The sequence below is a fragment of the Cyphomyrmex costatus genome, unplaced genomic scaffold, assembly GCF_001594065.2.
Source record: "Cyphomyrmex costatus isolate MS0001 unplaced genomic scaffold, Ccosl1.0 scaffold431, whole genome shotgun sequence".
In the NCBI taxonomy this organism is placed as follows: Eukaryota; Metazoa; Arthropoda; class Insecta; order Hymenoptera; family Formicidae; genus Cyphomyrmex; species Cyphomyrmex costatus.
The window spans coordinates 124280-149369 of record NW_017278546.1 but is presented as its reverse complement, the minus strand read 5'-3'; the positions used below and the strand labels follow the sequence as shown (position 1 = coordinate 149369).

At 30.2% G+C, this 25090-nt stretch overlaps 1 protein-coding gene across 3 annotated transcripts in view; it reads right to left on the bottom strand.

Annotated features, from left to right (window-relative positions):
* Nucleotides 1-4609: 4609 nt before the first annotated feature.
* The window catches only part of LOC108777474 (calcium/calmodulin-dependent 3',5'-cyclic nucleotide phosphodiesterase 1A), a 91560-nt gene continuing 71079 nt past the window's right edge, over nt 4610-25090 (bottom strand). Inside the window, exons 2-12 of one of the 3 annotated variants that reach the window (XM_018544384.1) lie at nt 21911-22075; nt 20790-21000; nt 19437-19550; nt 17547-17699; nt 10452-10701; nt 9939-10196; nt 9191-9360; nt 8682-8927; nt 6374-6600; nt 5806-5901; nt 4610-4918 (exon numbers count right to left, since the gene is read on the bottom strand). In XM_018544384.1, the coding sequence (XP_018399886.1) occupies nt 4827-4918; nt 5806-5901; nt 6374-6600; nt 8682-8927; nt 9191-9360; nt 9939-10196; nt 10452-10701; nt 17547-17699; nt 19437-19550; nt 20790-21000; nt 21911-22075 (1982 nt within the window). In that variant the 3' untranslated portion in view covers nt 4610-4826. Of the gene's footprint in view, nt 4919-5805; nt 5902-6373; nt 6601-8681; nt 8928-9190; nt 9361-9938; nt 10197-10451; nt 10702-17546; nt 17700-19436; nt 19551-20789; nt 21001-21910; nt 22076-25090 lie in introns of those variants that run through there. The other 2 variants (XM_018544386.1, XM_018544385.1) reach the window with 2 other exon arrangements.

Below are 25090 nucleotides of genomic sequence, written 5' to 3'. Positions count from 1 at the left end.
AATATTCGCGATAATACATTTAGAAATGATTAGCGTCAATGTAATGGCGCGAACGCGTCGTTCTAAGATTTATAATAATTATAATCAAGACTAATAGGATTTACAAATAGTATATGGACGTATTAATTTGAGAGAATTAAGTAAAGACTTGTAAGAAAAGAAAGAAGATTTACGTGTGCACTTTCATCTTAAGAGTTAGTAATATTGGTCGAGTATTATTGAACCGCCTTCATCATCCGAGCAATATTGCAAAATTCTCGCTCATCTTGTCAAACGAATCATTTGCATATATATCAAACATATTTGGAAAGTACTTCGTCTCAAACGTAATAACATGTTTGCAATACCGTTAAATATCACCGTTATTTTATTTCTTTCTTTCTCTCTTTTCTTGTGATTTAAATTATCTTGTATTATCGCATATATATTGTACATACAAGGAAAGGCCAGTATTAAGTTCAAAAATTCTAGACGATAAAATGACCGAGTCACGTAAATAAATGTGTATGTTTGACGTAGAACAGATTAAATGATCTTTCGAGTTTAACGCCTAGCAATACATTTCGCCATTCATTTATTAAAAGCGAAAGTGCCATGCAAACCCAATTAATGTCTTTACACTGTGACTAATTAATTTTATTTACGTGACTGATCAATAATTCTTTTGATGCAATCATGATTTTAATGTATTTTAATTCTATCACGCGTTTTGGCCCCTCGTCTGCAGAAAAAAATTTATACACGACCGGCGTACAGCTCTCGATTAAAGTCTGTCTTTTATGAAATAATTAAGCTAATTTTTTACAATGTGTACTTACAATAATATACAACGTGTGTTATTTGCACGCTTGCAGTAAGAAATAAAGTAAACGTAAAAAGAAATAAAGTAGAAAAAATTTTGCTCATTTAAATTTTTGAACATTTATTTGCATAAAAGTATCTAAATAATGTTTGCGTTAAAGAAATTTAATTTAAAACAAGATTCAGTTAAGTATAGCGATTTTAATTTTTTTAGAATTTGTTCAGTTTTCGAGCTATAACATTTATGTTAAATTTTTGATTTAGTTGATTTGGTCAGACTACGTTACAAGATGATTATAAGAGGATAAACATTACCTGTTATATTACATTAATAATATGAAACATCTGCTTCATATAATAACGCGAATTCTTAAATAAGAGAAATTAAATAAATACAGGACGGATATGTTCAATCTCGAAATGGTGAGATTATTCTATACTATACATCTATATATTAATATATTATATGTATGTATGTATACGTATGTATGTGTATATATACGTATCATACACGCATATATATATATATATACATATATGCATGCGCGCATGCATGTATATCTATATCTCTCTTTAACAATAAAGCGTTCCACTCGAAGTCTGCTAGCTTTGTGTTCTACTTTACACTATACATATACATATATGTGTATACGTATACGGTACATATATATACAGGGTATCCGGTAACGATCGCATAATCTCTCTTAAGCTGACTAAACTGACAGTGAGTAAAAAATCCTGTATCATCCTGCAATTTTCGCAACTTTTTTTAGTTATTCAATGAGCAGAATGTCTAAAATCGATATATGAGACAACTTTAAAACATCTTTTTAAGAGTATTAGTTATAATATAAGACTCTATAAATATAAAACAATCAAGTAATAAAAGGGCAAAGAGCCGACAATCTTTTTAATAGTTCCTTAAGAAATATTTTTAAGATATTTAAAAAAGAACTCTGTTTCAAAAAATGTTTCAAAGTTACCTTATTACGCGTTGATTTTATTCACTTATTCGGCACTTTTTATAGAAATTAATATCTCATTAATTATTGCGAAAATTGCAAAATGATAAAGGACTTTTTAACTCACAATCAGTTTAGTTCGCCTATCTGCCCACGAGAAATTATGCGGTCATCATCTGCACTCCGTATACAGATTTCTCACACACACGTACGCACGCACACACACACACACACACACACACATATATATACACACACACACATATGTATAATATAACAAATTTTTTTATAGAGACTTATCAAATTATTGCCACGTACACAGAATCGGATTTAATTTCGGTAAATACTTTCATTTCTTTTATCATTTGTTATAAATTTAATAAGCAAATAAGAACAAATTAAACAAAAATAGAGGAATAAACAAATTAAACATTCTCTTTTCTATAATGTAACTGATTATAAAGAAGGTAAATTACTATTTTGTTACAATTTAATTAATATACAAATTACCAACAAGAGGAACACTACCATATATACCAATTTTGATGAAGCTTCTATTACTAAGAGTCTTGCAAATTGTTCATGTTTAATAGGAAAAATTGAAGTGTTTATGAAAAATTTATGAAAATTGAAAAAAATTATTAGAAATAATGATGCCTGAATGAAGTAAACAGGTTTACGAAATGTTGGTATTAACAATAAATCACGACACGGCGATAACTCGTAAAACCTTTTGGCATCTCTGAAAATATGAAAAAATTATAATATTTAGCCACATAAATATGAATAATTATTTTAGATATATTTTTGCTTGCGGAACACAAATCTGTTGTATAAATGTGATTATTATATCACAATTTTGAGAAAAATGGCGTTAAAGAAGTAACTTTCAAAATTTTTATAACATTATATAGCATCGATAGAAGCTTTTTTCTAAATTTCGTTAATGTCACGCGAAATCAACTATAAACTTTAAAATAAATTTTTTTATTTCGATATAATATTTCGTTTTCGAAATATATTAATTTGAAAATGGGTCTGTTCTTTTTTAATATAATACATGGAAAAGGCTTTTTATTCCATTTTAATTGTTACGTAGAAAGTAACTGCTTTTATATCTGTAAAATAAAAAAGTATATAAAATTTTGACAAAATATATATAATGACAGGATAATTATCAAACGAAGAATTATAATATTCCTGCCGTATTGTATTTGTTAGTTTCACATTTGTATTTAGTATGATTCGATTGTATTATTATGTAAGTACAAAAGCATTTATTTTTCACATAATAACAGTATTAATATGAAATAAAATACTTTTTTTTATTATATATTACATGAGAAAAGGGCTATTTTTAAATTACTATATCTCGAAAATAAAATAGTATTATGAAATAATTCATTTTAAAAGTTGATATTTTCGCGACATTAATAAAATTTAAAAAATTTTGCCGACGCTATATATTGGGATAATGTTATAAAAATCTTCAAAATTGTTGTTTTATCTCTTTGGAAATAATTATTCACAATTATACTGGAAAGTATAATTTTTTCATATCTTTCTTTATTTTCATTATTTTTCTATAAATATTCTAATTATTCCTTTTAAATATATTGATGATTGCCGATATGGCATCACTGTTCATCATTTCGTAAATACTTTTAGTAATAAAAACGTCATTAAAATTAGTATGTATATGTATATTAGATAGTATTTCTTGTAAATAACGTGTGAATATACATATAAAATATTAAAATAATATATTTATAAATCGCGAAATATAGATTCTGCAATAGCAACAACATTTCTTTGCATAATAGGAAGTAAAAAAGAGATAAAGAATTTTTAATCGTTTACTGCACCGAAGTCTCCGATTCCTTTACGCATATAACATAAAATGATAATGATGTATTGATACAATGGCAACTATCCGTCATTATATCAAGAATTTATGCGTTTTATAATGCGCACTCGTTTATGGATATCTAAATAAACTTAAATACGGACATGTGCGTTACTAATATGCGCTAACATGTACATTTTACAATTACGATATCGTAAGGAGTTCAACAAAATAATTTGTTCTTTTTCTTTCTTTTGTATAATAATATGTACATACATATACACGGATTATATCATACGTGTACATTGATAAAACACTAGCCATATTTTCTTATTTGTTTTTCTTTATATATTACACATACATTAAAGCTGAACCAGTACGTGTATACATCTAACAAATGTACAAGAATACTTTGTTTCCTATAGATCTTTTCGCCGCGAATAATTAATAAATATGTGAGAAGAAAATTTTTCACGCTTTCAAGTCTCCAAATGTCTCGTGACTTTAGATTCTATTATTACTTTCTTGTTCTGTGTGATTAAAAATAGTAAAAGGAATAATTCACATTCTATATAATAATAGTTGCAACATAATTCAGAATTTATAATGTGTGTCGTTCTTTTATCAATTTTTCTACTATATATATATACCGTATTATATAGCACATATTTACTTATTTATATTTATTTAAACAATTTAGAAAAATTTTAAGATATTAAATCGTTGATAAAATATATCTCACATAAAAATTAGAAACATTCGCAAAAATAATTCTTAAGGAGTCTTTAAAATCGAGAAACATTTATGTCTAATCTAATTGCAATATCGACGATTATCTTGAGGAGCACTGTAACTAACGTAATGAGATCAAGTATGGAACTGTAGAAAGCAATCGGTTACGATATATTATGTGAATATTCTACAGAAATAGCAGGATAAATATATAATTTAAGTCTTTGGTGTCAATCCAAACAAAGTATTCTCCAACAAGTATTTTGTGTATGTGTATTTTTGTGTACATCGTCATTTATTTTTCAATTACTTATCTAATATCAGTGTGTCTATTTGTACTACCGAATGACGCTTGGCTATCATTTATAAGCGTAGTAAGAAGTTCGTAAATTTATTATAGATGTCACCTAATGTAACCACAAACTTCCTCGCAACCTAAAGTTGTAGAGACTTTTAAAAAATATAATTGTCCAATGTATCTTCTTTCATTCTTCGGCCAAAGCTTGCGCTCCCCCACCGTCTTCGCGATTGCTGCTAACCGTTTGTTCTTGTTCTTTTTGTGCTTTGACTTCTGCATCTGAAGATAAAATATTAATCCATTATGCCGACGAGAACATGCCATAACAGTAAAGCTAGATCTCTGTTTCTATATAATTACGTGTGAATTTATATACTACGTTTGTAGATTCTTAATTGAGCGTCGAATTTTCTTCAGACTTGAAACTTAACACTACTAAACTATTGCAGTAATATCACGAGTTAAATTGACTAACAATTTAACAATTTTTGATGCTCTTTACACATCTTTAGATCGATCTTAATAATGTTGAATATGACATATTAAATCTGTAAATCATTAATTTTTCCTTAAATTAAGCCTTTAGACTACAGAGGCCTCCGTAATCTAAACTAAAGATTTAAAACGCTCGCACGGAATACCAGAGATCCGGGTTCGACTCCCGGCCGAGGTAATATTTTTCACAATAAAAAATTAATGATTTATAGATTTAATGTGTCATTCAACATTATTAAGATCGATCTAAAGATACGTAAAGAATATAAAAAATTGTTAAATTGTTAGTTAATTGATATTACCGTAGTAGTTTAGTAGTATTGCGTTTCAAGTTTGAAGAAAATTCGGCGCGCAATTAAGAATCTACAAACGTATATAAATTCACACGCAATTATTATATATAGAAGCATCGGAGAGCTCAGCTTGACCATTATGCCATGTTCTCATCGGTATTCATTTGGTTCTAAATTCTCACGGTCTAATAAGATGTGATTAATCCGTTATATTTCTTATTATTAAAAAATTATTAGCTAAATAAACTGCATGTATAATACTAATAATGTATAAATAAAATGTTCATAATTCTGTTAAAAATTCTTTGCTAAAAATAATTCTAAAATTACAACTGATTAAGTAATCTCCATTTAATTGTGATAACATTTATAACGTGCCTCGAACTGCTTGTTCCTTCCAGATCTTTTTATTCTCTGCAAGACAGGAAATCCAAGGTTTACTGATTTTGGACCTTCTATTTTCTCCTCCCGAACCTACAACATTATCATTGGATAACTGTTAACAAATCCATAGAAAAGTAAAATTTCAAATAATTCAATTGCACACACACACACACACACACACATATATATATATTAGGGAGGGTCAAAAAAATTCTTTTTTAAATCGATTAGGAATACTCCCGTAAAATTAGCTATGGTAGTATTAGTAATTTAATGAGGTCATAAGTGAATTATGAAGATTTAATGTCTCATTTGTTTATATACTTTTCAATCTTCCTCTTAAGAAAGATTACGCCATGGTTCTACAATGTACAGTAGATGAATATTTGTGAAATTTAAGAGGAATCGAAGATCGAAATGTCCGTCTTTTAAATAATAAAACATATATATATGTATACACACACAAACTTCTTGTGTCGGCCCATACTCGCATGTTCCAACTTTGATTTAATTTTTGTTTATGCCTAAAAAATATATGCAGCACGTGCTGAAAAAGTTTTACCATTGCTGGGTTCATCCGTGGTGTCCTTGACATTGAGCGGCGCGAGAACGATTTCCAGCATGTCACTGCATACTTGCATACTAGGCTCGACAATGAATTCTATGAATCCTATTTGAGATTCGGCTACCAATGTATTATTGCGATCGCATAGAGGAGAAAATGGCAATCCAAGATCTCTCTCTTTATCACCTTGTCTGAAGAACTCTTCAAGAAGTTGCATCGTCCATCTGTGTAAATTGAGAATTACAAATAATATTTATTATGATTTTAATGTATCGCTTTGTTTCTGTTTCTATTAGAATGTAAAAATTAATAGAGAAGAGAAATCTTTATTAATTTTTCAATTTTTCTTTTATTTTTTTAACTGGCTTTAAAAATATATATAAAAAAATAAAATTTCAGTAGACAATCCTAATAAATTAAATCGATTACGTATGCAATAAGACATTTAAAACCAATGCTGAATGTGATTGCAAAGATCTTTATTGTATAAGGCAATTAAATTAGTACGTTTCGATCCTTGGGTTTTTAATCCTCTTAAAATACATTGATTAATAATTAAAATATATGTGCGCAACAGTTGTCATTAATTATAACCATAAAGAAATGTTTTAACTTGTATTGTTTACAAATTATATTGTTCGTCTTAGAATGAACAGTGGATAAGGTTTATTCGCATTAATATGTCAAAATTATTCATTAAATTATCACGTTTACTACACAGACCATTTTTTTCGTCTAGATATAAATTTTTAATAAATAAGATAGAAATGAGACTATAACCGTTATAATACTATATTGAAAAGACCATCTATCAAAGTAGGCGATGAACTTCCCAGATATCATATTAATTAAAAACAATAACGCAATCATACAGAATCTTTATCGAACGTTCTCTGATCGGTTTTAAAATTTTTTTTCTCAGCATCCGCTATGTCAAAAAGTAGGCATTATAACAGGACTAGTCGATCGAATAATTCTTTTATCAAATCCTAGATTTCATTTCAAAAATTTTGATAAAGATATAAAAATATTGTTAAAAAATGGATATTTACTCTTTTCATCTAATTTTTTCCCGAATCACAAAAAGATTACAAAAAAGTTTTCACAGATAAATGATAGGGCCATCAACTCGCAGAAATTTAAAAACAGATGAAAAAGACAAAGAAAAATGTCGATATTTTTGTATTTCCTTTATTACTAATATATCGGAGAAAATAAACTTTTTCAAAAACAATTCGACGATACGAATAACATATACAGAGATTAATGAACTGAGTAAATTTATTAAAGTACTTAAAGATAAATTTTCTGTCATGTCAAACTCGAACGTGGTTTATAGAATGAATTGCAAAAATTGCGATGCATCGTAGGTCAAACTTTGAGCAGAATGCTAAAGAAGAATTAAGGAACCACATTAATTGGAAAATAATTGGTCATTACGACATACAAATTAGAATATGGAGATGATTTTGATTGGAAAAGAATATTAAAATTTTGGATAAAGAAAGGTTCTGAAACAAACGACTAACATTAGAGATGATTTACATACATAAGCAAAAAAATGGCCTTAACGTACAAAGTAATATCGAATTTTTAGATCCGTTATATGCTATTTTAATTTCAAAAAATTGATGTTTCTCTTTCTTACATAATCTTATTTGCTTTATATATAATTTCGCGTCAATTTATATATTGATACATAATATGTAGCCTTTCTAAACTGCGCGCCGAACAATTGTTGGTTTTGAAACGTAACTCTAATAGACTACCGCAGTACTATCACGAATTAAATTGATTAATAATTTAATAATTAATTGATGCTTTTTTGGCATCTTATATCGATGTTAAACTATATTAAAAATTCTTCTTATTGCGAAAAATATTACCTCGGTCGGGAGTCGAACTCGGATCACTTGCTTTATACGCAAATGTTCTAGCCAATTTGCCTCGGTAGTCTAATTGGTTCTCTCTATACGAATAATAATTTGTAAGTAATACAAGTTAAAATATTTCTTTATAATTATAATTAACGACAATTGTTGCATATATTTAGTTATTAATCAATGTATTTGCTGATTCAAAATCAAGGATCGAAGCGTATCTACTAATTTAATTGTCTTACACAATAAAGATCTTTGCAATCACATCCAGTATTGGCTCTAAAAGGCTTATTGTATACGTAATTGATACAAAAAAAATTTGTAAAAATTATATTTTATCTTTATAATAATTTCTTTCAGACTATATTTCATCAAAATTAAAAGAGAAAAAATATTGACATTCTCTCTGAGTAATAAAACTTCACCTATTATGAAGATCCCATCTTTTTGCGGGATGCGAGATATCGCAACAATGAAGGACCAAGCTAACGGCTTTACTTTTGTCCACGCTTGGCTCTGCCAAACTTAGTAAATTTTTCATATTTTTTAGCTGTTGAAAGTGAAAACTCATGTCGGTGGCAAGAACCATGTCAATCACAAGCGATCGAAATTCTCGAAATTCCTCTCTTGACAAATTCTGTAGTATGTTACAATCATCTTCTCTAAGTATCCTAAAATATGCAATTGTATAAGATATAATATAATATTACTATAAATTATGATAATAATGTATTATTTTTTTTTTTATAAAAAACCAAAGCTATTTAAATAAAAGAAAATTTAAAAAAGATAGAAAAAGATAATAATTACTGATCGATATTTAAAATATTTAATTTAATATTTGTATAAAGCAGTTTTTAAAGTTACTTAAAATCCGATTAAACTACGAACTGTTCGAGATTGCAGTAACTATCGCAAAATAGAATGCATATACCGAAAGCTGGCCGAGATGTGATGATTTTCTAGCACGGCTCGGTCGTTATATAGGAGCGCTGTATCACTACCGGACATTACGTGAAAATTGTTTGTGGTCCCAGTATGCTCGTAATCATGAATAATAGCTGCCACAAGAGTAGCGAAAATCTCGAGATCGGTCAACCAATTCTGCAACGAATTATTAACCTGAAGCTGTCTCGAGTACAATACATATTGAACAAAGAAACATAAAAAAAATAGCATATTCAAACTGAAAGTAGGCTCCCTATATACCTTTTATCAAATTAATCAACAATTCGAATTAATTAAACTCTTTTTATTTACGTCTATCTTATGTCTATGATTTCTATTTTTTCGGACAAAGGAAGATTGCTAAACAAAATTATACTAACTCTCTTTTTAAAAAGTACATATTTATATAAACTAAAGGTAGATGGGAGCGGTTCACTTGCACATTGTAGCTATTGCCCACTGCCTATCACAGCAACTTCTGCGTAGGGAATTTTTTATTTTTTTCTTTTTCTAGCGTTGTGATTGGCTTGTATGCAATTGATTGATACACCCAAGATAGATCATCAGATTTATGTATCCTAATATGGGTAATTATACCGAATAGGGATATACTTTAATTGTACATAAGTACATAAAGTGAGGTCATATATATAAAAGTACTATATATACTCCTTTATTCATCCCCCCCTCTCTCTCTCTTTCTCTCTCTCTCTCTTCCAAAAAAAGATACTCACCATCAAACCCGTCTGACACAAGATGTAATGCATTGTTTGCGCAACATCAGCAGCATGGAGGTTGTTGTGATATGGATTTCGATGCCTACAATAACCCTCTTCAACTCTTCCGAGAAAACACTCCAAAACTGCGGGAGGTACTTTAAACTTGTGTATCATACCATATCGATTGAGGAGGTCATAGCCCAAGTATTTCACTGGCGTCCCCAGAGCGGCCTCATTCAAAGAAAATACATCGAACGACCAATCATCTAAAGTCTTGAACGGTAAAGAAAGGAATTTGAGCAGCTTAAAATTTTGTTTTATTGCCAATAAACCAAATTTTCATGTACAGAAATATTCTGATCTCTTCAGTACTTTTATTACAATTTTGTTTAAACGTTAGGGGGTACGATATAGGCGATTTCCCCCCTATATTATATAAGTATATTATTATATGACGTAAGCATAAACATAACTACATTAGTTAAATCATATTATGTAAAGATACCTTCCAACTACGCGACAGATTACCTTAAGTACTTTCACAACTTCCGGCGGAAATTGCATGAGAGCGGTGTTTGTAACCCTCCTATAGATTCGATCGACGAATATGCCTGCTCTGATAGCATGAGCGACCGAACGGAATTTCGGTTTCTCATCGGCTTTCCGTCTAGTAGTGGCGAGTTGCCTAGTGAAAGTCGATGCCAACCATTCGCGCACTTCCGGTGGTACCGCATCTGGTTGCACCTCCGATAGTTCGTCATCTTCATCCGCCAGTCGTCTATACGAGAAAATTATAGGAGGCGACGTTATAGATCAGCGACGAATTAACTCACTGATACATTTGACATGAACAAAATGTCTACCTTTACTACACACGCTCGAGTATCAAGAGATATTCGATGTTCTCAAAAATTGATCATTGTACTAACTTGTTTAAAATTCATATTAGGTTCGCTCTACATCATTATAAACGAAGAGAAAAGACTGATGTATATGCTCTTTCATATTGGCTTATATTATTTGACTCAATGTAATTTGCGCTACCTAGCTATGTTATTTTTACATTATAAATATCGTGAATTAATAGATAATTAAAACGTTATTTGTTTCAAATCGTCTCAGGTAATGGTTCATGAATCAATTTTGTATATGCGATAAAATAATGTCGTTTGCTTGCAAGTCGTAAAAGTAAATTACAATAAATTACGATATACATCCGAAAAGGTAATCGATATTCTATCATACTATATTCTTTCTACTGTTGTACATACTGCATTCTATAAGAATGTAATGTATAAAATATCTAAATCTATGAAGGTATATTTTCAAAGCAAATTTTTTAATACATATATTATTAAAATCAATGAGAAGTAAGTCGTAACGGTCAAACGGGATCTTGAATGCTTTATAATTGTATGTGAATTTATATACTATTACGTATATAGATTTTTAACACCCCGAACTTTTTTTAGACTTGAAACGTAAGCTCTATTAAACTATCGCAGTAATATCATGAGTTAAATTAATTAACAATATAACACTTTTTGATGTTCTTTGCGTATCTTAGATCGATCTTAATAATGTTGAATATTAAAATCTGTAAATAATTAAATTTTATCGCAAAAAATATTATCGCCGGGAATCAAACCCGGTTCTCTTGCATTCCGTGCGAGCGCGTTCTAAAAGTCTTTAGACTATATCGGGGCAAGTCAATTTAACTCGTGATATTACTGCGGGAGTTTAGTAGAGCTTCCGTTTCAATTCTGAAAAAAATTCGGCGCGCAGTTAAAAATCTACATATGTAGTATATAAATTCACACGCAATTGTAGAAGCATCCAAGATTCACTTTTCTCATTACAGCTTGTTTCTCATTGGTTTTAATTTTCACGATCCTTTAAAATTTAATATTACTGTGTATTATTAAAGTATTTTTTTAACGGTTTCATATATAAACCATCTTATATTGGATTTTCTAAATGCGTATCAAGATTCTATTCTATTCTATTCTATTATATAGTCCTAAATATTTACTCGCTAAAATTCACACTCTAATTAAATTAATATTTAAGTATCGGCAAATATTTTAACTAGTTCACACAGCACGGAACATCTATGATAAATATTCATTATTTATTATTATTTAGTTTTTGAAATATTATATAAATATTTTATACAAGCTTTATATATTTTTGAAAACATTAAAATATAGACTAAACATTCTATATAATATTTATGATAATATTTTTCATTTAGATTATAATGTCTTATTAAGTATTTTCGTAGCATTTACTACAATATATACTTTAATTATTTCATAATATTTATAATAAATATTTATAATCTAGGCAATCCAACAATAAGACCACAAAAATATTTACAAAATATTAAAAATAAGTCTTACAGATATTTTGTAAATATTTTATAAATATTGTGTGCTATATCTAGGAAGGTCATACAATTTTATCACTTCAGTGAGGAAGTTAAGTGTGCGAGTTATAAGTATGCGAATTGGAGAGGAATATTGCATAAAAAAGCGAATGTAATGGGAATGAGGATATAAAAACTAAAATTTAAATAAGCCATTATGATCTTTCGATTTTTGTCTCCTTTTGATCGTAAACCTGACTTGATGTACAGATCGCAGCAGTGATTTGATCATAGACTCGAGCAAAGCTCTACGACAATTAAGTCAATTAACTTGACAAATAATTTTGAAAGTGTTTCTCAGTGTCAACATTAATGCAACTGTGATAACGGTATAAACAGTACTATACTACAATATGTGCAATGTATCACGATTTTGATTAAAGGTACATTTTCGATATATACTCGTACATTAATCTCGGGTATGAATTACACAAAATACAGAACACCTTGTAGAAATTATTGCCGGTAATCGGGTGCAAAAATTTATATTGGTACCACTATAAAGGGCAATAACATGTATGATAGTTAAAAATGAAAAAACAGTTACGTGTGTAAAATGTATCATAATTGTATACATAATTCATCAATTATGGGTGATAATTAAAATTTCAGATTAAGTATTAATTAAATAACTAATAAATTTTAATTACATATATATGCAAAAAAGCTTCATGTGTTTGCATGCGCATCATATGCTGCTAAAAGTTATTGCGTTATGTGTAAAGTTTCAGAGCCAATATAAACAATACATATATAATATATACACACAAATAAGTTTTTCTATTCATAAATTTCATAACTTTTTCAAGTAAATTTTCCCTTAACATACATACATTGGTATCTTAGCGCTATACATTATATATATTTAAATACATATATATATATATCTAAATATTTATACATATATATTTAAATCTTGAATATATAATATCAAATCTTAAATTTGTAATCAAGTAAATTTGCGTTAAACTTAAAAAATTACGATATAATATCTCTCTTATCTATTAGACTTTAGAGATGCTTAATTAATAAGAATTAAAAAATTTCAATGTTAAAAACTCTGCTCTACTTAAATACTTTTATTGATCATTAAAATAACATCTTAGACTATCCTGCAGTAATATTCATGGCACAAAAGAATATAATAGATTCCTGAAACACCTATGTAGTACATATAACATGTACGAAAAAAGCGAGTGTGCGTTAGTGAACGATTTTTCATGCAAAAAGAGCTCGATGACACCAAGCTCGAAATACAAAATGCAAAGAATGTAGCCTCGTATGCATTTTCGTAACTCGCGCTCAAGAATGGAAATTTTAGGAGAAACGAACCTACGGCGTATACCTGGACGACATGTGACGGTTGATTCCGTATGCTCGGCATCTCTATAATATGAAATACGAAGGAAAAACATGTATCACATTAAAAGGTTTCACATTTATCTAAACGCCTTGCTACATTCAAGCAAACATCCCTGCATGCCAGCAGCGCGTAGGATGATTTGATAAAAAAAACTCCTTTTTTCGTACTCTTCGGTAACGTTTCCCTGGATGAAGATTATTTCGGGGTAGCTATATCCTTGTAATCATTCTCGTAGCTTTTTCGAATCCCATGTGCACAGTTATATTATACATATATCCACAATATACACATAGACATTACGCGACGCGACAAATTTATAGGGGATGCTTGAGGAGACCACCCGACGATAAACGTCCTACATATATACATGCACTTTTCTCGGGCAAGAGTAGTGCCGGTAGGGAACGGTCTATTATCGTGAAAATGATGCATGTTGCACAGCAGGCAGATACGTCCGACAAATTGAACAGGTTACACCTAGGAATCTAGAAAAGACGTAAACTAGAGACGAAAAGAGCGAGAAAGAAAGAGAGTGAGAAAGATAAGAAAGACAATCCATGCTATGCTTAAAAATGTCATTTAATCCTCAGAATCAATCTTTATCGATTTATCCTTTTAGCGAAACTCAACGATTGTATATGAGAGATGCAGAAATAAAAATAAGTGAATTGATAAACAAAGTTTGATAAGTATGGTTATAGGAAATTAAATTAATGTTTCTTATTGTATTGTGTCCAATTATTCAAATTTATTACATGTTGTGAAACAAATATTTTCGTAGTAAATACTTTCGTGGTGCAAAAATGCAAAACACTTAAATATAATTGTTTCCGTATTTATTTATATGTAACATACGCAAAAGTTCTATGATTAAATATTAACTGCAATAATATATGTCAATAATCTCGAAAACCTGACGAAAGTCTTTATTAATATTGTCTAGGAGAGTCTACTCACAACAATTTAATATAACATGCGAATTTTATATTGTGAGACTATCAAATATAAAATAATTTAAGTTCATGGTCTGCTAAAAAAAAGCTTTATTAAAGAACTAACGCATAGCTATTTTATGCGTTTTTTTTTTAATTTTTATACTAACATCAACTAATCTAAAAAAAATACAACTATTCATGAAAAGATCAAAAAATTTTGACACGTTCACTTAGCGCTCTAGTATAATTGGCATGTTTACAGAGGAGAGCGACATCTTGAATTTTTTTCAAAAGAAAAAAATTTCTTAAAATGTCGGCGTAAAAAAAATGTAACATAAGATTGTTGTTTTTATATAAATTGGTTTAATATAATGGTTTAATATAAACAATTGGTTTAATATAACAAAGCACGTCAATTATTATAATTTTAATTAGATTTTTTTATTTGATTTGTAAAAGATATAGTACGAAATACTGGGTGTTCGAAAATTCAATCGACAAACTTTCAGAAATTGTCGGAAGCGTTCTTTTAATGCCCCCGATAATCTCTGAAAGTTTGTCGGATGAATTTCCGAACACCCTGTGATATCTTGAAAATATCGTTGCCGCTTCTCCATGATTAGTTGTCAATCGCGTGCACAAAATTCAAGCCAGTGATGAATATTGGCAGATTGACATTCAGCGGTTAACTGAATACTGAGAACGATCAATAAACAGCAAAATAAAGTGTTATATAAAATATTAAACGTCATGTAAAATAAAATATTGGAAATAACAAATATAGAAGATTTTATTACAGAATAATGAAATATGTATGTATCAAACTTGTTTTTGCTTCAGTTCTTTGATATATTTTTAAAGTTTTATGATCTATTCACCATAGATTACAGTAGTAAAAGACTTTGATTACTAAATTAAACAAACTGTTCGTCTTTTCAAATTTAACAATTCTTGTCCGCTATCAATATTCAGTATCAAACGCAGCATTTTGATATCTAACTAAGTAATCTTTGAGATATTTGTACATATCTTTTTATATAAATCTATTTTAAAATTAATTAAAACTATTTTATTTTTTAATTAATTAAAACTTGTAATAATAGAAAGAGTATTATTATAATTTTATTTACGTTTGTAATTGTATTAATTGATTATCATCTAATATATCGTTCATGTTCATATCGTTGTTTTAAATGATTAAAAGGAACAAAATTGAAAGGAACACTTATAGATACTAAAAATAAAGTTCCAAGTATAATATATACAAAATGTATTTAAAAATCTGCTATTTATGTTGTTCATTGATTTTAAATATTACATATATATTATATGTAATATTTGAACTCATAGTTCCAAATCGGACTGGAAAATGCATTTTTACATTTTTCATTATAGTTCGACACAAGTAAGAGATACGTCAAAACGGTCTGAAGCAAAAATGAAGGGGAAATTAAATGATCTTTCGAGCGGCACTATTGGTTTTATGATCGGACTTCATTTACGCCTTGTAGAAAACAAAAACTGCAACTAGGTCCGGTTTAGACCACTCTCCCCTATAATAAAAGGGCTACAATCCGAACAAGACTTTGAAGGTTCAAGAAATAAAAACAAACGTTTCGACACCAATCGGGTCATTATCAATGTTAAACGCAAATTTAAAATTATTACGTAAAATTGTCAATTATGCGAACAATTTCATAATCAGTTAAACATACAAAGGTAATCTCATCTATCCAACAAATCCATGCGTTCAATTCGGTTTAAACGAACAAGTGTGGTTTATCACTAATTGTACTACGAAGTTGATGTAAAATTCCTTTTATACAGATAGTCGCTCTATCAGAGAGAATATAAGAAGAAAATAATCAAACAAACAACGGTGTTTAACACATTAGTGCTATCAAAAGGGCTAAATTTATGTTTATTCTTTGTCTTACAATTTATATTCTACGTCATTTTTTGATTCATGATTGTACTATCTTTTTACACACCTCTTTTTCGTATTATTGTAGAAAAATGACTCACTCATCTCTGCTACTATGTGTAGAACTTTTTTGTCTGTTGTGTGGAACTCAATAAACGTATATCCGGTATATTCAAATTAATTGTGCCAATTTACTGCCAAAAACCTATCACGCTCCAACAGTAATTATTGGACACGATTGGTCTTTTTATAAATATAAATTCTTGATCAATGTGAGTTAAACGACTAGCCAAAATTACAGTCAATTAAAATAAATTAAAGCAATAATGCAATAAAGAATAGAATATAAAAATATCCAATTCCATATCAAAAGATATAGATTTAAAAAAATGGTATCTCTATATTATACAGACAAAATTCATGATTGTCGCTCGCCGCCATGATTATCAACGTTGGTCCTTAAGAGAGAGAATATTTATATATATGTATGTAAAATTATAGCCAATTTGAGCCAACACTAGTTGTCGTGTGAATTATAAGTAACTTTAAAAATCATACAATAATATGTATAAGTAAAGATTACTTTTCAAATTTTGATTCTTTAATTAAACTTATACTGATGAGGACCTAAACGAAAGATCGAAACGTTTATTTATATTATTGTATGATTTTTAATAAAGTTACTTATAATTCACACGAACAACTAGTGTTGGCTTACAATGGCCATAATTTTACATATATTTTAGATTTAATCTCTTGAACCTATGTTCTTAGAGAAGCTTCTAAGACAAATGCGAGCATTCTCTGGTTTGAAAAAGAGGATGACAAAGAGCGTTGACGATATGAATACGGTGTGGGAAAATCAATAACAAATAGGGCAATTAGAAAACGAAGGAGAATCAAAGGATTTATGTGTTGTATGGAATCAAAACATGGATCGTAAAGGGGGTTGGAAATGTGAATGTTTCGCAACCTTGCCCAAATGGGGGTGCGAAGTTTCCGTTTCTGGGTTACCACCGTGTGGCCCTGTGGTCCATCTGAGTCCAAGCCGCCCCCCAGGGATGTAGACGTCAGGCCCGCCCCCCTACGTGATGACCGAGCGCACTCATTCCCGCCTGAACTCACCCTGCGGTAGTGCTTGTTAGTTCATGTGTAAAAAAGATTAGAATAATACAAAATTACAGTTTTTTTTTTACATTTTTTCCTTTTCATTTCATCTTTTAAATACAATATTACGGCTATGGCATCGCACTGCTGCGCTCTCATCGATGATTCCTCTCTTTCACGTTGCAATAAATCTAGTAGGAATATATTATAATAAAGCTATAGTTAGAATAAAATAAGATACCACTCGATGTGTCGTGCTTCACGGCTGCATAGTATCGTTGCTGAAAATAAAGAATATGCAGGATATGTAAGCGAGCTAGTTACATTTCCATTGTATGTACACGATTTATCGCAATTGCGTGAGCAAAAAAATTAGAAATGAGATCAAGCATTCAACATCGAAATCTTCAACTCCGAAGATTTCATCATCTTCGAAACGGAGAGGTGTATAAGATGCAAATAGCCAGCTGTGTGCATTTGTCACGCATTTGATGTATGTGTCGCACATGTCTTGTACAATGCGCGACATTTAAAACAAATGGCATATCATAGATAGAAATTTTTCACAAACAATACTAGAAAAATGAAATAAAAACTTTGTATTCATTTAAACAAATATAATTTTAGGCATAAAAAAACGCGCGCCACAATTGGAATTATTAGACATGGAAATTTGTAAAAATTTTAAAATCATGCGATTCAGTATAAATTCTGCGTAAGTAACGTAAGAAATCGAAATCATCAGAGATAATTTAGTGCGCCCAATTATTCAGATTCTATGAAATGCATAAAACGAACTGTAATAACATTTAAAATCGTACTAGAAGCCAAAATTCACTTGCTTCTTATGAGGATTGAACTCACAATCCTTGATTTACAAGATCAATATATACCACTATGAGTCGAAGAGGCGTTGACGTCAATTTCTCTCGGGCAAATCCACAGGAAGGATCCTGTAGGGATTCGAGGAAGAATCCTTACGGATCGTTGCAGATAATGTTACATACGATTTGTCCAAGTTGGAAAATACATCGATTCTCTAATGTCACATTCGAGGATTTAGTGCTTATTCATTTTATATGATTAATCCCGCTTACGGATATATGGGAAATAATCTTTGTCCTTCATAGTTAGCTGAATTTTTGATCGTCTAATAATTGAACAAGGATTGTGAGTTTCATCCGGTGTCGTGAAAACAAAAAGTTCTCAACGTTCATATTATGACAAATCGACGTAAAATTGATTTCAGTTGCATCTACAGCAAATGGGAAGGGATAGTGTCGTGTTACAGGTCATAACTCCATAATAAAATAGACCGATAATTAATACAGTTAATCGCAGTGAACTCCATTGCAATCATCATGTTTCGTAAAACAATCAAATTGATCAACATTATTAATCACGTAAAATGCGAAAAGTCGATTAGATATATATATTCGTTCATGTCTGATCGACATGTAAATGCTACCGCATAAATAAATTATATTATTCGATATAATAATTAATATATTATTAATCTCGTTTTTATCAAATATTCAATAACATTGACAATAATATCTACAAAAAATATTTGTTATTAACCGTAAAATTTAGGATATTGAAATCGTTACATACATATATAGGATGCTATCAGTGCCTACAAATTTTGATAAAAAAGTAATAATACTTGAAATAGTTGCAGATTATGATTAGTATAGAGACTGTAGCTTTCCATTCGTTCATGAGATTTGAAATTCTCGCTTATAAAGAAACTTACTTGGTCTCATCGATGAAAACAGCCTCGAGTACGCGAGCTGCGTAGTGCAAGTTTCGTTGAAGTAATTCGGCGGATATCTCCCCATGTTGTAGCTGCCTCAATAAACACCTCAATCTATGAAAAAAAAATATCACGGAGTCATTTCCTGTGCATCATACATTTTAAATTAGACGTTTATTTTCAATCGCTTTTCAGTAATTACACGACAAATCGAGATTGCAAACGCAATTCTATTTAGAGGAGAAATTAAAGGAATATTTTCCATGACATAGAAATCTTACATATAAAATCTTAAATATAAAATATTTAGCGCGCGAGATAAATAAATAAAATGTTACAAATATATTCTTACAAAAATCATTAACATAAACTTATATACTACTACAATAGTTCCGAAGAAATATGCAGGTGTCGACCCGAGTACTCCTCGTTTAATATGTTTAAATAATTTTTTAAGTTTTCCGCTGGCACCGGTCTCTGTGAAGTCAGCACCTCAACTTTAAAAATCGGAAATTTTAATAACGGTACTGCTTGCACCCGCAATAGTTCTAGAGTTCCTGATAGGTTTCATCAATAGTACTGTTTATTTAGAGGCCAAAAATTTTAAAAAATAAAAATATGCGGTGCTAACTTCGCGTGGCACCGCAAGATTTGAAAAAGCCGATTTTTATGACGGAATCTCACAGTACTCGAAGAGTACTACAGTTCCTGATCGATTATAACAATAGTACCGGCCATTAAATATTTCTAAATAAATATTTCTAAATAAATTTTTAAAAAAAGAGCTCGCACCTCAATCTTTCAAAAAAATTATTTTTTTTGCGCCATTTTGTAGTACTCGAAGAGTACTACAGTTCCTGATAGGTTTTAGTGACACTACCCACCTTTTTAATATGTTTAAACAATTTTTCGATCCGCGCGCTAGCACCGCACGTCAAGAGTAAAGTACCCCTAAACGGCCAGTACTGGCCGACTTTTCGACTTTTTCCGACAGTACTAATACAATTAATAATTATAAAAATTGTATGACAGCTAAATTCAACAAACTAATATGAAATAATTGTCATATTATTTATTTAATTTGTAAATTATAACAAATTGATAACACAATTACCTATGATACAATATTGCTCGCATATTGTAAAAACGTGCTCCAATAATAATAATTATTTAATTCAATACATGTTATATGTAAATTACGAATTACAATATGTCGTGCGTTAATGATCAAAGAATTACGGATTATATATATGTATATATCTCTGGATCCAAGATTAAACTTTTACTTTTAGATAAAAAATATTAAAATTATTAACATTAGTATAACCATTGTATTTGTATAAAATGTAATACCTAAGGGCAGCTTTATCGCATGCATCGGGAGTGTCAACAGCAGGAAGTGTATCTGTCGTAAGATCAACATTATCAAGAATCTCTTCGAGATCGACGGATTGGCTCGATAGATACGAAGTATCAGGATTATGCGGTGGTGGAGAGCTTTCAAAATTCCCACCGCTTTTGCTTTTGCTGGAACTTCGGCGTACTATCGTCAAGGTGCCCTGTTCTAAAATAAAATATTATTAATATCATCGTAATCACTTCTATTAATGTGATAGAATGTGGACTTGTGTGAAAGAATACATATTGAATCATTGAAAAAAATGTTTCAAAAAATTTTATATATTGTAGAAAATGATTTAAATTATTTAAAAAAATAAAAATGAAAAATTTGCTAAAGTTCTCTATATAATTAATTATGTAATAATTATGTCCTAATTATATATGCAAGATTGGGAAATAACGCGTTACTAGTAATGACGTTACCGTTTTCGTTACCTTTTTTTATAACGTGACTTTTTTCTCTCTATAACGGTATAACGATAACGTCGTTACATTTTTACTTAGACGGTCACAGTATCATGTATCTTATATTAGTTCCCTATTATTTTTACACCTATTCAATATATATATATATATATATATATATATGTGTGTTTGTGTGTGTGTGTAATATAATTTTAAAATCTTATAACTTATTTTAGTATTATAAACAAAAAGTAACGAAAATGTAACAAATCGTTATTTTTCAAGTAACGGTAACGCGTTACTTTTTGGAGATAACGCCCACAACCCTGTACATATGTATATATTACACATATATATGTATATATGAACTCGCAAATAATTCTGTATCAAAAAGTGTAATACGTCCAGTATCTTTCTGTCTGACTGAATAACGTGATCGTTCTACCAAATAGTTTATACGTATACGATTTTCTATAACAATGCGAATATTAAAGAACTTTATAGCAAGTTGATAAAAAAAAAAAGAAACGTGTATGGATGTATTTACGAATACGATCGGTAAATAATACACAGATATAGAGATACATTTGTGTGATCGTGTAAATAGATAAAATCCAATTGTCGAAGCATATCTCGACCATCTAGGGGGTAATACCTCGGAAACTTACTGGAGAGTTGGCCATTTCGACCAGGAGAAGAGGAAGGATTGCGTGATCTCGAAGACGCGCCGCTTACACTGCTGCAGCTGGTAGCAGCCGTGTTATTCACCGCTACACCGGCCGAGGCTACTCCAATATCGTCTCTTGTAACTCGTCTATCCGGCGGAGATGCAACTATAATTTAAAAAAACAGGAAAAATAAAACAACATGTAAACAATAAGTGATTTATTAGGACCGTATAATGTAAATACACAATAAGTAAGAAGCAATGCCTATACTGGTCAAAGATGCATCTTGAGTGCTTTAAATGTGTTAATTCATGTGAATTTAGTATAATAAGAGGGTATGTTAAGTTAGCACCCCAACTATAGTACTCAGGAGTTCTGATTAGAGTTCCCACTTCCTTTTGACGAGACGAAGAGTTCCCTATAGTTAATAACAAGAGTTCCGCTCAATAAAAATTTTTTTTACATTTTTTAAAAATGGGGTGCTAACTTTTTATCGAATTTCGAGGTGGAATAGTTCTGAGCGGCTTAATAGCTTCAATTTGCGATTGCCTAGAGTTCCTGATATGTAAAAAAAATTTTCGAATAATAAAAAAAAAATTAAAAATTTTTGAAAAATTAATTTTTAGATACAATAGTTCTGATGATAATTCCTGCTTCTTTTTGACGATACGAAGAGTTCTCTATGATTTTTAATGACATATGCGCTTAATAATCATTTTTTAATATTTTTTAAAAAATGGGGTGCTAACTTTTTAACGAAATTCAAGGTCGCATAGTTCTGATCAGCTTAATAGAAGTATTTTGTGAATACCTAGAGTTCTTGATACATAAAAAACATTTTCGAAGAATAATAAAGTTTAAAAAAAAATAGTAGAAATCTTTGAAAATTTTTTTGAGAGTATCGAGTTGTTCTGAGTTGCGTTTCTTATAGTACTTGACGAGTTCTATCGCAAACTGTAAGGTGAAAAAGTGATTGGACCAACGGTTTGCAAGATACAGCGACATTTGTTGGAAGATCAACAATTTTTAAAGTGAGTATATCTCGGAAACCGTTGGTTCAATCGCTTTGAGCCCTGATATTTTTCGATAGAACTTGCCGAGAACTGTCCAGAACTCCGAACAGAACTACTCGGTACTCCCAAAAAATTTTCCGACGTGGGACTTGGAAAAAAATTTTTGATCAAAATTTTTTGGGAGTACCGAGTAGTTCTGATCGGAATTCTGGACGGTCCTCGACGAGTTCTGTCGAAAAGTATCAGGGTTCAAAGCGATTGGACCAACGGTTTATACTTATTTAAAAATTGTATGATTTTACAAATGTAACAAATGTCGCTGTATCTTGCAAACCGTTGGTCTAATCGCTTTTCCACCTTACAGTTTTCGATAGAACTCGTCAAGTATTATAAGAAACGCAACTCAGAACTAACTTTCGTTAAAAAGTTAACACCCCATTTTTAAAAAATTATTAAAAAATGATTATTAAGCGCATATGTCATTAAAAATCATAGAGAACTCTTCGTATCGTCAAAAAGAAGCAGGAATTATCATCAGAACTATTGTATCTAAAAATTAATTTTTCAAAAATTTTTAATTTTTTTTTATCATTCGAAAATTTTTTTTACATATCAAGAACTCTAGGCAATTGCAAATTGAAGCTATTAAGCCGCTCAGAACTATTCCACCTCGAAATTCGATAAAAAGTTAGCACCCCATTTTTAAAAAATGTAAAAAAATGTTTATTGAGTGGAACTCTTGTTATTAATTATAGGGAACTCTTCGTCTCGTCAAAAGGAAGTGGGAACTCTAATCAGAACTCCTGAGTACTATAGTTGGGGTGCTGACTTAACATATCCATAGTAAGACCACGTTTATAACTCTCAAATTGCGCGTAAAATTAATTTTCCAGACTTGGAAACGCAATTAAACTATAATTACAATAGTAACATCACAAATTAAATTGCTTAGCCCTGTTTTCACCATTAGTGACATTAATCCAGAGAATGGAAAATAAAGGCCTTCACACATAAAACTCCGTAAAGACGTAAAACGTAACCATAAGGAAATCGACCAATCCCAATCGAGTATTCAACTCCCGGAGGGATCTTCATGGAGATTTATGTGTGAAGGCCTTTCCTTTTTAAAAGTGATAAGTTACAGTGTTACTCATTACCGAGTAAAAAAAAAGTAATAAAGTACCGTTACAGTTACTCGAAAAAGTAACTTTCGGTTACTTTTTTAAAATCAGTTTAAAAATGTACTTTTCCAATATTTTTTGTTCAAATGTAGTAAAAGCAATCAAGAAACACGATAGTGTCTCGCGCCAAGTGAACGCGAAGCGAGATCGCACCGTATATTTACGCGAGTCGGTGAATTCCGGAGCACCCGAGATTTCGGTCTCACAATAAATGACTGAATTAATCGACTTCTCAGTATTCTCAATTTACTCAGAAGTTTGAATTTTATAATAAATTTGTTTTTTATGGTCTACATATCCTACGAATGGAGATATGAAGTCCGAATTGTCAAATTTTGATGTCAGATGCTTCATCATTATCATCATTATCGCCATCAGAAATATTGTCTGTTTCACATTTTAAACGTCACATGACACTCGTTATCTTATTTTATATCGATGTAACACTATAAATCTTTACCATACGAGATAAATGAACATTATAGTTACGAATTTGAAGAATAATAAAGTTTAAAAAAAATAGTAGAAATCTTTGAAAATTTTTTTGAGAGTATCGAGTTGTTCTGAGTTGCGTTTCTTATAGTACTTGACGAGTTCTATCGCAAACTGTAAGGTGAAAAAGTGATTGGACCAACGGTTTGCAAGATACAGCGACATTTGTTGGAAGATCAACAATTTTTAAAGTGAGTATATCTCGGAAACCGTTGGTTCAATCGCTTTGAGCCCTGATATTTTTCGATAGAACTTGCCGAGAACTGTCCAGAACTCCGAACAGAACTACTCGGTACTCCCAAAAAATTTTCCGACGTGGGACTTGGAAAAAAATTTTTGATCAAAATTTTTTGGGAGTACCGAGTAGTTCTGATCGGAATTCTGGACGGTCCTCGACGAGTTCTGTCGAAAAGTATCAGGGTTCAAAGCGATTGGACCAACGGTTTATACTTATTTAAAAATTGTATGATTTTACAAATGTTTCAACTCCCGGA